Source organism: Marmota marmota, unplaced genomic scaffold (genome assembly GCF_001458135.2).
Source record: "Marmota marmota marmota unplaced genomic scaffold, marMar, whole genome shotgun sequence".
NCBI classification, from domain to species: domain Eukaryota; kingdom Metazoa; phylum Chordata; class Mammalia; order Rodentia; family Sciuridae; genus Marmota; species Marmota marmota.
Window position 1 is genome coordinate 561,883 of NW_026000139.1, and position 15,675 is coordinate 577,557.

Below are 15,675 nucleotides of genomic sequence, written 5' to 3' on the forward strand. Positions count from 1 at the left end.
CCCCCCCCCCCGCCCGAGCCCCCCGCCCCCGGGTTCCCATGGAGACCAAAGCCTATTAAGGACACTGGGCTGGGAGCCTCCCTCCCCTCCGCTGGCCCCAGGAGGGGACACCGCTGGGGGTTACCCTGGACCCCCAGCCACTCTCCTTGCCCCTTGCCCCTTGCCCCTTGCCCCGGCCTCAACCCCAGTGCCCCATCGGAGGTCTGTCCCGCCAAGGCCCAGGTTGAAGGTTGTGGGGCACCAGGGAGGTTGACTGGGACGGTCATGGGGAAGAAGAAGGCCGGAAGGACTGTGGATTTGGCCTGAATCAGTCTGTGGACCAGGCAAGAACTCCAAGCTGTAGGATTAAGGAGGAAGGTGTGGCTGGTTCTTCGGTTCATTCACTCATCCATTCAAAAAAATAATTAATTGAGCACAAGTCAAGGTGCTCAGTAGAATGGTGATCGTGGTCACAGATGACCCACTGTCCTGGTGGAACCTTCCAGCTAGGGTGTTGGGCTGCTGCTCCCTCTAGTTTTGCCACCTTCCCCCATGTGACCGTGGGCAAGTTCCTCCATAATAAAGATAATAACAGCAGTTGTTATTTATTCAGCACTTACTGAATCCCAAGGGCTGTGAGTTAAGAGTTATGTGCACTATCTCATTTAACTCCTTCCTATGCCCATTTCACAGATGAGGAACCAAAGTCATGGGGTCCTAAAGCCACTTGCCCAAGGTTACCGAATCAGCAAATCCAGGATCCAGGATTCCAGTTTAGGCCTGTCCTACTTAAAGCCTGTGCTTTGATCAAAACCCTTCTGTCTGGGTTTCTCTTTTCCATTGCTTAAGTGAGGGATGGGGAAGATGTGTAGAGCCTGAAGTGTCTGTCCAGCTGATTTGGGATAGGGACCCAGAATTGGGGTGGCAGGGTTAGTACTCTGCTGTAGGGTTCTGGGGATAGGAAGCCCCTTGGGAAGGGAGGTGTCATTTCATTCTGAGATTCTCCAGGAACCCTTCTGTCTCCTGGTTAAGCAGCCTTGATACCTAGGGAGAGCTGGAGGAGCACCTCCAAGGTTTGCACTTTCTACTTTAATGAGGCAGGGGAGGCCCCTGATAAGGCAGGTAGGGTCTGGAAGTAGAAGAAAGGAGGGGGAGAGAGCCTGTACCCTGTGCCCTGTGGCCTGAAAGTTTACCCTCACCCTGCGAATGGCAGACCATTTGTGCGAGGATCAGGGGCTGGAGTGGATGGGACTGGGGAGGATCAGAGGCAGCCCCTGATTTCCACTGAGGGTGACTCAGTCCTAGTGAAGAGGGGACAACAGATCCAGGCACAGGGAAGAAGGTGGGACATCCTCTGGCTGGAGAAGCAAGAGGAGAGATGACTGGGGTTCTAGAGAGGGTAGCAAATGTAGACCCTCCCCCTTCCTCAGTCCTTTCCCCTCCCCCAGACAGTGGGAGGCAAGCTGTCCAGGCACTGAACTCCACTTGCTTTAATTACAGCCTCTAGCTAAAGGAAACCTCAATTAGAGAAAAGATCTGTACCAGGAGAGGGGAGTCTAGTCTGTCTGTTGTCCTGTCCGCCTGGCCTTTTGCAAAAAAAAAAAAGAAGAAGAGGTTTTCTTAAAGCATCTCCTAATCTTGCTCCCATATTTTCTCCTCTAGTACAGCCCTGTGCCGCCTCCTCCCTCCAGGACTTGCTGTGTAACCTTGGGAGGCAACTTCCCCTCTCTGAGCCCATTTCTTGACACAATGGGGATTTCCCCCTCCAGGAAGTGTTAGGATGATGGTTAAAGTGCTGGGCACCTCTTTGGAACTCGATAAATGTAGGCTGATTGATCCATTGAGAATCTGGTGACTTAACTAGGGGGTTCTGTGGTGTCCAGTGGGGTCACAGATGGAAAGTTATCCCCTGAACTGGGAACAGGCTTAAGGGAAAGCCTGGCAGGGGCAAGAGGGGAGCGGGTCGTGGGAGCCCCTGGTGTCTGGTGGGTCCTCCATGGCAGGCTGTGTTTTAGGTGGATGATGCCATGCTGATGTTCGACAAAACCACCAACCGGCACCGAGGTGAGTGTGCCCCTCCCCCTTCCCAGGCTGGGCCTGGGGCCTGTGGTCAGCCAAGGGGGCTGCAGGTCACAGCTGCCCTTTCATCTCCTCTCCTGACATCCTATCCCTGAGGATCTGCATCCTCTCCCGGGCCTGGCCTTACAGAAGGCTTTTGTCCCACTAGTTTCCTGTGCTAGAAAACTGGCCGAATTGGAATTGCAGACAGAGGACGGGCTTCCCACCAATGGCACCCTCCACCCCCACCCCAGCCAGTGTCTGCCTCTGCCCAGGCTTACCTTGTTCCTGGTAACCAGAGCTTAGGCCAGGTTGCCCCAGGGTCACACTGACTCCAGAGCCCCAGGGAGTCTGCTGTGCCACTGCCCCCAACTCCTTTGGCCCTGAACCTGTGAGCATCTGGGCCACACTCTGTGATCGGCCTGGTTGTTTTTCTCTTAGGGGCCTTCTGAGAAATTCCACAGTAGCCCCTGGGGCACGCTCAGGAGGAGACAGGGTAGTTTCTCCAGTTGATTCAGGGCTTTGGGCCTTTTTGTTTTTGGGGGGCCATGTGTGTGCAGCACGCATGCTCAGGCACGTGTGCATGCCTGAATATGTATGTATGTCTGGTATGTTGGGGCAATAGTACGTTATAGGGAGCCCACGGGTATCTTTGGGATGGGCGCCTAGGGGTGTGTGTGTGTGTCTGTGTACAGAAGTATGTTCGGGCATGTGCACCTTTGTGTAAGTTTGTCCATGGATGTTCTTTTTCCCCCTCTTTGGTAAGCATCTGAGGGACAGAGAGAAGGCAAGTTAAGTGTACATGGTCCTCTGTATCTGTGCATTCTGTGTTTTTGGATTCAATCAACTGTGGATCAAAAATATTCAGAAAAAAAAATGCTATCTGTACTAAGCCTGTGCAAACCTTTTTTTTCCTTGCCATTGTACCCTCAGCTGTGCGGTATAACAGCTCTGTGCGTAGCATTCACGTTGAATCAGGAATCAGAAGTAATCTAGAAATGATTTAAAGTATAAGAGAGGCTGTACATAGGTTCTACGCAAATACTGGCCTTTTTTAAGGGACTTGAGCATAGCACGGATTTGGGGGCCTGCGAGGCATCCTGGAACTAATCCCCCTCCGATTTTGAGGGACAATTACATTCTCTTGGCAGCTTTGCCATTTTCGAACTTGCTGTGTGACCTTGGGCAGGTTACTTTACCTCACTGAGCCTTGGTTTGCTCGTCTGTAATTTGGGACTTGATACCCTGTCTCAGCCGGTAGTTGAGAGTATCCTAGGCTGTGGGCAGAGCCTTTCATTAACTCTCAGACACTTGGCCACAGGAGGAGATGTGGTATGGGGATGGCCTGGGGCTGGGTTTTGACCATGAGCCCTGGTTCTGACCCTGCCCTTGCCCCTTGTCCAACCTCTAGGGTTTGGGTTTGTCACATTCGAAAGCGAGGACATCGTGGAAAAAGTGTGTGAAATCCACTTCCATGAAATCAACAACAAAATGGTAAGCCATCCATGGAAGCCCCGGGGTACCAGAGGTGGGGTGTGGGGGTGTGAGGAGGTGTTACAATGAGCAGGGCAGAGCTGGTTCTCTCACCTCTTGGAAATCTAGACAGGGAGGCAGTGCCAGTGATTAACTGGGTTCCTCTTCGAGCCTCAGTTTCTTCATCTGTAAAATGGGAGCCATAGCAGCACCTCCATCATAGACTTAGTGCAAAAATTCAGTGACTACGGCATACAGAGCCTTTTATGCAGGGCCTTGCACAATGCGTGCTCCATAAATGGTAACTATGAAATTAATAATAAAAAGGCCTGGCGGGGACTCAGAGGGATGGCGACCCTAGCTGGAGAAAGAATTGACCATCAGGTCTTGTTGCAGGTGGAATGTAAGAAAGCTCAGCCAAAGGAGGTGATGTCGCCGACGGGCTCAGCCCGGGGCCGTTCTCGAGTCATGCCCTATGGAATGGACGCCTTTATGCTGGGAATCGGCATGCTGGGTACGAGCTAGGCCTGCACCTGCGGCTTCTTCCTACCCAGAACTACTCCTGGGACTTCCAGGGGCTGCGTGGGTGTTGCATCTCTTCTGTGGTCTGCCCTCCTGTCTGAGTCACTGGGCGGCAGTGGAGGCCAGGCATCTCGGTCAGGGCTGGCAGTCCTACCCAGGGTGGGATGGTTTGGTTGTGGAGTGCTGCCCTCTCGTGGTAGCCAGAAGAATGGTCCAGCTGCTCTCTATTGATTGGTCCTCTGTCCATCCATCCATCTATTCAGTAAATAGGTGCCGAGCACCTGCATGGGCCAGGCAGCCTTCCAGGAATCCCAGCCTTGACTTTCCTCAGCTTTATGGTCTGTCAGGGCAGACAAGTGAGAAAGAAGACAAATAGATTTAGGGTGGAATACAGGATGCCAAGGGAGCATTGGCATGGGGAACTTGACCAAGACTTGGAAAAAATGGAAAATACGTACTATTTACACTGATTCTGCAGGTTGAGTAGAAGCCAGTTATGGGAGGGCAGGCGCAAAGAGAATGGAAAAGTATTCCAGAGGAAACAGCACTTGGCTAAGGCCTCTTGGAAGGCAAAAGGAAGGCTGCCTCCTCTTATTCAAATTTAAAATGTTTTAGTTGTCAATGGACCTTTACTTTATTTATTTATATGTGGTGCTGAGAATTGAACCCAGTGCCTTATACATGCTAGGCAAGCGCTCTACCACTGAGCTGCAACCCCAGCCCCTATTTTATTTATTTTTAAGTGGTGCTAAGGATCAAACCCAGTGCCTCACAAGTGCTAGGCAAGTGCTTTACCACTGAGCTACAACTCCAGCCCCAAGATTTTAGAGGAAGGATACCAGGGGTTGAACTCAGGGGCACTCAACCACTCAGCCACATCCCCAGCCCTGTTTTGTATTTTATTTAGAGACAGGGTCTCACTGAGCTGCTTAGCTCCTCACTTTTGCTGAGACTATCTTTGAATTTGCGATCTTCCTGACTCAGCCTCCCAAGCCACTGGGATTACAGATGTGCACCACTGCACCTGGCTCCAAGATATTTTTTTAATATAATCACAGTATAATTGTTTATTGCAAAAATTTATTTCATTTAGCTTTTCAGGGTCAGGACCTGCCCTCATGGGGTTCCCCTTTTAGTGAGATAAGAGTAAGTGAACACTGTCATCACGGAATGTTTGGGGACTGTGAGAGGCCCAAGGGAGGTACCTAGACCCACATGGGAGTAGGGGGGCTCCCTGGAGGGAGTGAAGGGTGCCTTGAGCCTTGAAAGTTGAGGTGGCAGTCACAGTTTGGGCCCAGGTAAATTTGGGTGGCAAATTTGAGAAAGCTCACCGTTTCCCTGTAAAGATGTATACACATAGGAAGAGGATTGTTCAAGGGGGTCTTTATGCCTGCTATGGGGGAGGGGTACACAGAGAGGTGCTCTGAGACTTCAGAAGCTGGGGGGCCTAGCAGGGCTAGAGGGTCAGCATTGTGATCACAGGAGAGGTGTGGACAAGAGCACCCTCCAAACAGGATGTAGTCTTCTTTTTCTTTTTCTTTTATATTTTTTTTAGTAGATAGACACAATACCTTTATTTTTTTAAAATGTCTATTTTTTTAGTTGTAATTGGACACAACATCTTTTATTTATTTTTATGTGGTGCTAAGGATCGAACCCAGTGTCTCACGTGTGCTAGGCAAGTGCTCTGCTACTGAGCCACAACTGCAGCCCAACACAGTCTTCTTGAAGAAGTAATTCCAAACTCTCTGAAGAGTGGCAAATAATAGAATAACATAAAAAACATAAAAGAACATCCATATACTATTGTATCAGATTTGCCTGTTGATATTCGATCCCTTTGCTTTATCGTTCTCATGCTGTGTGTATGCATTTACATGTATGCATATACATACCCATGGGATATTTTCCTAAATCATTCAAGGGTAAATCACCCATATGACCCATTTACCTGTTTCCTTAAGATTAGAGATAATCTTTCCTATAACCACAGTATGCTTGTCAACTTCACAAATTTATATTGATGCAGTTATTTTCATTTAGCACTGGGATGTGGCTCCGTGGTAGAGCACTTGCCTAGCCTGTACAAGGTCCTGGGTTTTTCACTGAGGGGAAAAAATTTCATCGAATCTATCTTCTGTTTTTTAATATTATCAATAACACCCCTCGTACTGGGCATCGAACTTTGCGACACTTTACCATTCAGCTACATCCACTCCTTTTTTATTTTTTTAATTTTTGCTGAGTTGCTAAGGGCCTCAAACTTGTGATCCTCCTGCCTCACACTCTCACTAAGATTACAGGTGTGTACCACCACACCCAGCCAATGATGGTCTTTATAACATACTTACTTTTGTTCCCCAGAACAACAACTGGGCTAGAATCAGATTTTAAATTTAGTTGTCTTGTCTGTTTAGCCGCCTTTGATCTTGTACCTTAAGGATTTTTTTTTTTTTTTTTGGTACTGGGGATTGAACTCAGGGGCACTAAACCACTGAGCCACATCCCCAGCCTTATTTTTGTATTTTTTTAAAACATTTATTTTTTAGTTGTAGTTGGATACAATACCTTTATTTTATTTATTTTTATGTGGTACTGAGGATCAAGCCCAGGGCCTCGCACTTGATAGGTGAGTGCTCTGCCACTAAGCCACAGCCCTAGCCCCCTATTTTTGTATTTTATTTAGAGACAGAGTCTCCCTGAGTTACTTAAGATCTCAATAAGTTGAACAGGCTGGCTTTTTTTTTTAATATTTATTTTTTTAGGTGTAGATGGGCACAATACAATGCCTTTATTTTTATGTGGTGCTGAGGATCGAACCCGGGTCCCGCCCATGCTAGGTGAGTGCTCTACTGCTGAGCCACAATCCCAGCCCCAAGAGGCTGGCTTTGAACTCACGATTTTCCCATCTTAGCCTCCTGAGCTTCTGGGATTACAGGCGTACGCCACCCCCACCCGGCTTGAGTAATTCTTGATCTGATTTCACCCTCATTTAAAAAGAAAATGTCTAATAAGAAGTGAGATTGGTTAGGAGTATTGGAGCCAGTCACATCTGAATTTGAATCCCAGCTGTACCATTATTACTAACTATAGGATCTTCCTTGATTTTCTTAACAGAAAACCAAGTCTTGAAGAAATCATGAGATAAGTTCAGACAGTGATCATCAGTGCTATGAAAGGGGGGAAAAACAGGCTGGGGTTGTGGCTCAGTGGTACAGGGCTTGCCTAGCACATGTGAGGCACTGGGTTCAATCTCCAGCACCACATAAAAAAAAACTAGGGGCCGGGGCTGGGGCTCTGTGGTAGAGCACTTGCCTTGCCGGGGTGAGGTACTGGGTTTGATCCTCAGCACCACACAAAAATAAATAAATAAAGATATTGTATCCATCTACAACTAAAAAACTATTTAAAAAAAAAACAAACTAAATAAATAAACAATGAATGAGAGGAGAAAAAAACAGGGTGACATGGTAGAGATTGTAACTGCTAGGAAAGGAGGACTCCTGTGGGAGGACCTCTTTGAGACTTGTCCAGTGAGGACTCAGTCATGCATTCATCTGGGGAAGAGTGTTCCACGCAGAGGCAACAGCCTATGCAAAGGCCCTGGTGTGCGCATGAGCTTGGATTTAAGAAACAAGGAAACCAATGTGACTTAGCAAGGGAGTGGGAAGCAGAGTGTAGGACATGAGGACAGAGGGAAGCAGGAGCCAGAGCATGAAGGGCTTTTTTTTTTAAAAAAATATTTATTTATTTATTTTAGTTTTCGGTGGACACAACATCTTTGTTTGTATGTGGTGTTGAGGATCGAACCCGGGCCGCACGCATGCCAGGCAAGCGCACTACTGCTTGAGCCACATCCCCAGCCCCATGAAGGGCTTTGATAAGGGATTTAGAATATTCTCGGCCAATAAATATTACCTCTCTGAGCCTCAGTTCCCTTGTCTACAAAATAAGGTTGTTTGGACATGGTGGTGCACGCCTGTAATTCCAGCAACCCATGAGGCAGAGGCAAGAGAATTGCAAGTTCAAAGCCAAAATAAGCAACTTAGGGGGGCCCTAAACAACTTATCGAGACCCTGTCTCAACATAAAAAGGTCTTGGGATGTGGCTCAGTGGTTAAGTGTCCCTGAGTTCAATCCCCAGCACCAAATACATAAATAAATAAATAAAATGAGGCTATTAATAGTACCAACTTGTTATGTACTATTTCCTTTTGAGGTTTAATGAGATCATTAAGTATACACTGCTTAGCACTGGACTTGGCATTCCAAAGGTACTTGGAAAGCAGGACTGAGGATTATTCATGATAAGGAGGTGGTGGAGGAGGAAGTGATTGGTTCAGATCCTTCCTGTCCTAGCAGGGTCTGAGCTGTGGGTAAGGCATCTGACGCTGCCCCTTTGCCCCATCAGGTTACCCAGGTTTCCAAGCCACAACCTATGCCAGTCGGAGTTATACAGGCCTTGCCCCTGGCTACACCTACCAGTTCCCAGGTAAGTCCTGCTTGGTGTCCCTCTATGGCCAGCATGTCCCCAGTTCCCAGGCAGTCTCACTCCTCAGGGTGGTGTCTGGGGTGCATGGCTGGGCGTCTGCCTGCTGGAGGCTTGGAAGGAAGGGCATGTCTGATGAAGGAGGGCCTTTCCCCTGACCTTTCCCCAAAAGCTGGGGACAAGGGCTCCCGGTGTGGCCCCTGCATGGTACTGTTCTCTCCCAGGCCCTTCTCTGCCTGCCTCCTACCTTCTGTCCTCCCCTCCCAACTCTGGGGTTGCCACTTCCACCAAAGAGGACACCAGATTGGCAGTAGGAGCACCCTCCCTAAGGGTCATTGTGAATTGCGCCTTCACAGACATAATACAATGACCAGGTGCTATGCTGAGCCCTTCAAAGTCACACAAGCCCTCTTGAGACTCTAAATGCCAAGAAACAAAAGCATTATAATCACCTTCAACATAGACTAGACCTTAAAAAAGTATCAGGAAGCCCAACAAAGTTCTGGACTGTTCCATGATGAGTATTCAATATGTTTTCTCTGAAATATTAAATATCAGGTTTTTTTTTTTTTAATATTTTGCTTTAATTGTAGTTGGATACAAAATAATTTTATTTTTATGTGGTGCTGAGGATTGAACCCAGCACCCCACAAGTGCTAAGCGAGCAGTCTACCGCTGGGCCAAACCCCTACCCCCTAAACATCAAATTTTTACAAGGCAACTTATTTATTATTTAGTTTTGCAGTGCTGGGGATGGAACCTGAGGCAAGTGTCTACCACTGAGCTACACCCCCAATCGGTTTTGGTCTTGTTTTTATTTGAAAGGTTCCTAAGCACTTGTATCCTCTGCCCCCTGGGCTATTGTTTAACTAGGAATCCTTTATTTACATTATGTTGTCTAATCCTCCCAAAAATTCCATGGGAGGGATGATTATACCCATTTTAGAGATGAGGAAACAGGTTTGGAAAGGAAATGTGACCTGCTTAGATGATAACTAGGAAGTGGCATGGCTGGGAAATGGACCCAAGCTGGAGTAGGACTTATTCTATAACCAATGTTTTTCTTTAAGCTGCCTCTGAAGCTCTCTCCTCATTAAAAGTGAGAGAGAGGGGGAGAGAGAAGATTCTGGAAGGCGTCTTTAGTTCAATCCTAAGCCTTTTTTGTTCTTTTGGTGGTGCTGGGGATTGAACCCAGGGCCCGTGCATGCTAGGCAGCACTCTGCCTCTTGGTAGATGTCCCCAGCCCCAGTCCTAAGCCTTTAAAGGAATACCCAGGGTTGTAGTGGCAGCACTGCCTGTGCCTAGGGTTCAGGTGGCAACTCCACCTGTTCTTTTGCTCTCTCTGCTTCTCCTCTTTGTGTCTCCTTCCCCTCCCTTCCCTTCTGGGGACTTTCTTTCCCCGTCCTCAGCTCTTGGGTCCTGTGCATGGCCTGTCCCCTCACCTAGTGTCCCTGTGGGTACATTTGTCCTCCCTGGGCCATGTCTGAGGGGCCTCCCATACTTCTTCCTAAGCTGTTTTACGTTTCATTTTAGAATTCCGTGTAGAGCGGACCCCTCTCCCGAGCGCCCCAGTCCTCCCCGAGCTTACAGGTCAGTCGCTCGGATTTCGTACATCTCCTAGGCCACATGGGGAGAAAGAGAAGGGCCCAGAGACCTCTGGGGAAAGCCAGTGGGACTCTTTTCTCCTGCCCACCAGTCCCCTGGCTGGGAGGACACAGCAGACTGTGCCTGGGCACTGGCCAGTCTGTGGAGCTACGTTGCCCTTAAGGGCGGGGTATAGGGCCAAGCCAAACAGATGGAGGCAACATCACTCATTCACCATTTGGCAAATATTTACCTAGCACCTCCCGTGTGCCAGGCACCACAGAGGATCTGGGATCCAGCAGTGAATAGGCCAAGATCTCAAACTCAAAGCGGAGTGGGCCAGCGAGGAGGCCAGGGAATCCTGGGCATGCTTGGTGGACAGGCCTGCCGTCCCTGCAAGCGTGTCTTTGGTGGAAGGGGACGCAGACCCAGCCTTCTCCAATCTCATTTTTCTAGACAAGCCAGAAATCCAATTTTTGCTTTCGTATGAATTTTTTGATCATTTTTAAGGATTGACAACAATTCCAAATTATCATTTGGAATGGCCAAATGAAACCCATCCAAGGGCCAAATCTGGCCCTCAGTTTGCCCATGTGCGATTGCTGGGAAAGTTGGATGGAGGTGCTTAGCCATCCAGGACCATTTCTCCAGCTGGAGCCTTCACTCCAGCCAAGCAGCTCAGCTGCAGAGATGGGGCAAGGCGGAGTGGGGAGCTTTATACACAGGATGATGGGCTACAAGGGGTTTCTCTGTCCCATCTGCTTCTACCCCCACCCCACCCCTAGACTCTCCCCCAACCTGGCCGTGTGTGAGCATGGATGCTGCTTTAGATGAAACCTTCCTTCCAAGGGGTGCTCAGGGTTCCCCAAGAATGTGGGAGGGGAAAGGGAAACTTGGGATGAAGGAAGGGGAGGGAGGAGAGCCCTGGTGGCAGAAGTCCCAGCGGCTCTACCATGAACAGATGGGTGTTGACAGCAGTTGGGGAGGAGGGTAGTTCCTTTTTAATCCAGTGAGAACTGTGCATTGAGGACCTACTATGTGCAGCATGCACAGCCAGGCCCTGGGGGCAGACAGGGACAGAACAGAGCCAGACCCTGCTCTCATAGAGCATGCCAGCTAGACAGGAAATGAAATACCATACAAACAAGTAGTTGTTTACAGTTGTGATAAGCACTAGCTAGAGTTGGCTATTCTCTGACTTTGCTCTGTGGTGGCCAAAAACCAGACTTCAGCACCCAGCCCCTGCCCCCATCCCTGCTCCTGTCCCTGCCTCTACAGACCAGATGTAAGCAGTGTCCTCTTAACTGATATTTTGGCAGGGGAGGAAGTAAGTTCTGGGCTCAGCAATTCTTGAAAGTCCAGGGTCTGAACTTTTCTCTTGCCTAGGAGAAAAGGGGACTTGGGTGTTTCCTTCGTGTATTCAGTACATATTTATAGGGCTGGTGCTGGGCCAGGCACGGGGACACTACAGTGAATAAATCAACAAGGCCACTATCATCTGGGTGCTGGTATTCTAGAGGTAAATGAGGGTAAGAAGTTCCCCCAGCAAAGATAGAGCAGGAAGCTGTCCTGCGGGGTTAGGATTGGCCCCAGGGCTGCCTGAATGGAGGGTGATCAGGGAAGCTTCTCAAGAGGTGACTTGTGAGTGGGAAAGAGCCAGCTGTATGAAGGTGCTGGAAAGATCCCTCCAAGATGCAGGAACTACAGTCCTCCTTTTGAATCTCCCAGTCCAGTGGCTTTGCCAAGGATTTGGAAGGGCCTTATCTAAGGTCCCTATCCCTAGGTCTGTCCATTTCAAGGCCAGAGTCACCCAAACAGCCCCAAGGGGCACTTTTTGGAGTGAGAGCATGGTGGCGTAAGGCTTGCCAAGTGCAAATCCCGAAAGACCATCCTCAGCGTGGGGTAGAGCTCCTTGGTGGCCACAGTGACAGGGCCAAGCAGTGGAGGTACTCACCTCGGCCTCAGGGAGTTCCCTGCTCAAGCCAACAGGTTATCTAAGCAGAGGTCCCTTCTACTCCTTCAGCAGACAGTTATTAAATATCTGCTATGTAAAGGGAAAGGTGGGAGGTGCCGGGGGTTGATGGATAACAAGGCAAGAGCCAGGTCCCTGTGCCTGGAGAGAGCTTGACTGAAAAGATGCTGAGAGCATTTGGGAGAAGGAGTGGTGATTGACGGGCTGGGTGGCCAGGGAGACCCTGAGGGGTGCTCTTGGAAGAAGGGGATTGAGAAACACAGGACACACAGCAGAAGCAGCAGTGGCCCAGCTGTGGCCTCCACCAGAGTCTGTCCTCAGTCTGACTCCATGGCGAGTTCTGGAGCCCTGATGTGCCAGAGTCGGTCACACCTTGGGGCTGTGGGACTGGCTTTCTGCACCCCTACCCAGTTGGTCACTGGCTGGAAAGAGGGACATAGCCTTCTGGCCACCTCTGGGCTACATGACCTGTGTTGTGCCAAGGGTGCTCAGGAGAAGGGGCATCTGCACTGAGCACACAGAGCAGCTCAGGGGCCACCCTCTGGGAGTCGTGGGTTGCTTCAGTGTATCCTTTGAGTCTGGGGGGGACACTGAGGCGGAGCAGCTTGCTGGGAAGCTTTCCTCCCTCCTACCTTTATTCTACCCATCAAATCAGGGCATGGATGGTGGCCTAAGGTGGCTCTTGGTGCCTTGGCCCTGGGGATGCATTGAGATGGGGTCAGGAAGGAGAGCCTCTGCCAGAAGTTGGGGGCCTCCTTCATCCGTCTGCCCCCCTCTGGCCGCACTGAGACGCTCGAACCTTCTCTTCCAGCCATTCCTCTCACTGCTTATGGACCAATGGCAGCGGCAGCAGCAGCAGCGGCTGTGGTTCGAGGGACAGGTGAGGCCTTCCGGGGTCGGGGTGCAGGGGGCAGAGAATTCTAGTGGGGAGATGAGGTGGCCATTGCTATCCCTTGACAAAGGCACCAATTTATTCACTCAAGTGTTAACTGGGTACCTACCCTGTACCGGGTGTTGTGCCCACATCAGTGAGCCAGGATGGACACTCACAGGCCTTCTGCCATCTGTGGCTTCCAGGCTACTGGGGACAAGGCTGTGATTCCAGAGGATGTTTCTGCTGCTCGGGGGGGAATCAGGTGCCAGAGCAGCTCCCAGCCAGGGCTTCTGAGGAAGGCCAGGGAAGGCTTCCAGGGCAAAGGGCCTCTTGACTTGAGATTTGGAGACAAAGAGGAGGAAAAGTGTTTTTGGCCGGGGGAAGAGCACTGCAAAGGCTTGGAGACTAGTTGCATGGGTAGTGCGGGAGTGGGGGCAGGGGACAGTGGAACTTCAAGCAGCAGAGTGACAGAGGTCAGATTTAGAAAATGCACTGGGCTGCGGGGTGGGGACAGGTTTGAAGGGGCTGAAGGAGGAGGCTGTGGAGTGAGCAAACAGGAAGCGATAGGGGTTGGGGTTGGGGGTAAATGAATGTAGAGAGATCTCCATGGGGTAGACCCATAGGACTGCTGGGATGTAGGGGTCAAGGTCATGGTGGAGGAGGTTTGGTGGGGTGCCATGGGGCAGCAGTGGGCACCAGGGCTATCACTATCTTCTTTCTGGGTTGCCAGGCTCTCACCCTTGGACGATGGCTCCCCCTCCAGGTTCAACTCCCAGCCGCACAGGGGGCTTCCTGGGGACCACCAGCCCTGGCCCCATGGCTGAGCTCTATGGGGCAGCCAACCAGGACTCGGGGGTCAGCAGTTACATCAGTGCCGCCAGCCCCGCCCCCAGCACCGGCTTTGGCCACAGTCTTGGGGTGAGTGGTCAGGCCTGGCGGCCTCCACCTCCCTTTACCCTGCGAAATCCCAAAGTGAGGGAGGGAGAGGTGTTTGTCTTCTCTGGAAAAAGGTCAGGTGAGACATGATGGATGGGGAAAGAAAGTGTCACTAATGGGGAACAGTGGAAATTAACATTGGCATAGTCGGCATTTAATCGTCACCATCTGCGTGTCAGCATTTGGTGGGCTCTGAGATGGGCCAGTGGATTCATACCCTCTCTGCCCGTAATGAGATTCGAGTCTAGCTCAGGAGGACCCTAGTATTAACCAGGGTGCTGATTATATGTAAATTCCCAGGCCTGCCTTGGAGTCTCTTTGCACCAGTCTATGGTAGGGTAGAAAAAGATTTGTGCCTTACCTTGGGCTTCTGGTGAGAGAGGAAAGGAGCACCTAAATGTTCTGTACTTTCTGCAGGATTCTAGGAGTCTAATTCTTTTCTTTTCAGGGTCCCTTGATTGCCACAGCCTTCACCAATGGGTACCACTGAAGCAGGGGACAGGTGGCAGGAGGTGAGAAGGTGGGAACAGGTATGGGATAAGGGTGGCACCAGGCATCTGATCCTGGATGATCCCATCTGGGACACAGATTCCCTTCCCTGTCATCACAGAACCATAGTCTACTAGGGAAGACAGTCCTTTATTTTAGCAGTGATGAGTGAACATAGGAAAAGCTGCTCAGCCGGGCATGTTAGTGTACTCCTGTAATCCTAGCAACTCTGGAGGCTGAGGCAAGAGGATTGCAAATTGGAGGCCAGCCTGGGCAACTTAGCAAGACACTATCTCAAATAAAAGGGACTGGGGATGTAGCTCAGTGGTAGAGTGTCCCTGAGTTCAGTTCCCAGTACGACAAAAACAAAACAAAGCAAAAATAACTATAATGCCTCTCAAAAGGAAAATGATTAGATAAATTAGTGTACCTACAGTGGGGTATTACACAGCTATAAAATAGGACACCCCTGGTACATGGGACTGGTGCAATCACCAGTGTCTGTCGGGATGGTGGAGCACCCTGTGAATTGGTGATATTTCATTCTTTACCTCACTTGTTCAAATATTTATTAAGCACTATTCTGGGACAGAGAGATGAGCAAATGAGATGAGGTCCTCTCTCATCCCAGACAAAACAAACAAATGAGAGAATCCTAAATAGTGTATAGGGGATTATTTTAGGGTTCAGAGGTGTCCCTGAGAAGGTGACATTTGAATAAATCCAGCCACTCCAAATCTGGGAGACAGTGCCCTCTGGACAAAACTCTTCTGGAAGGGGACCAGAGGGTGTATGTGTTCTGGGGACTGCCCCTTACCCCCACAGGGACGGGCAGGGTCCGAGGCCTCTATAACCTGCCATTGTCTTCCCAGCGCCCCAGCCTGAAGCTGACAGAGGACCATGAGTGAGCCAGCGAGGGGGTGGGGACACCTCAGCCGCAGCCGCCGCCCCCTCCCCCTGCAGCGACTCGGATGCTACTGCCTGCCCCCCACTCCCTGGGCCCCCCCGGCCCCTGCCCTGCTGCCCCCCCACATCCGTCTGGCTCCCCTACTAACCTCCCCTTCTGCCCTTGCCCCCTCCCCATCTGCCTCTCTCCCTGCCCGCTTTTATTTATTTTGGATTAGCCGGTTGTCCCCTACCCCTGTGGACGTCCCCTCTCGGTCTGCCCCCCTCCTCCCCACCACCCCTATAGGACATGCCCCCCAGAAAGGCTTTTTGTATTTGTGCATAGCTAGAGTGAGGGCGGGGGGCCTGCTACAGGCCTAGCCCCTACCCCTTTTTTTTATTCTGATTTTTCCCC

At 50.4% G+C, this 15,675-nt stretch overlaps 1 protein-coding gene across 5 annotated transcripts in view; it reads left to right on the forward strand.

Annotated features, from left to right (window-relative positions):
• Msi1 (musashi RNA binding protein 1) overlaps positions 1 to 15,562 on the forward strand; it is a 19,650-nt gene extending 4,088 nt beyond the window's left edge. Inside the window, exons 3-11 of one of the 5 annotated variants that reach the window (XM_048785690.1) lie at positions 1,995 to 2,043; positions 3,449 to 3,531; positions 3,907 to 4,024; positions 8,443 to 8,523; positions 10,054 to 10,110; positions 12,888 to 12,956; positions 13,681 to 13,868; positions 14,335 to 14,406; positions 15,248 to 15,562. In XM_048785690.1, coding sequence (XP_048641647.1) covers positions 1,995 to 2,043; positions 3,449 to 3,531; positions 3,907 to 4,024; positions 8,443 to 8,523; positions 10,054 to 10,110; positions 12,888 to 12,956; positions 13,681 to 13,868; positions 14,335 to 14,376 — 687 coding nt within the window. In that variant the 3' untranslated portion in view covers positions 14,377 to 14,406; positions 15,248 to 15,562. The remainder of the gene's footprint in view (positions 1 to 1,994; positions 2,044 to 3,448; positions 3,532 to 3,906; positions 4,025 to 8,442; positions 8,524 to 10,053; positions 10,111 to 12,887; positions 12,957 to 13,680; positions 13,869 to 14,334; positions 14,407 to 15,247) is intronic. The other 4 variants (XM_048785691.1, XM_015505131.2, XM_048785693.1 and 1 more) reach the window with 4 other exon arrangements.
• The last annotated feature ends 113 nt before the right edge of the window (positions 15,563 to 15,675 follow it).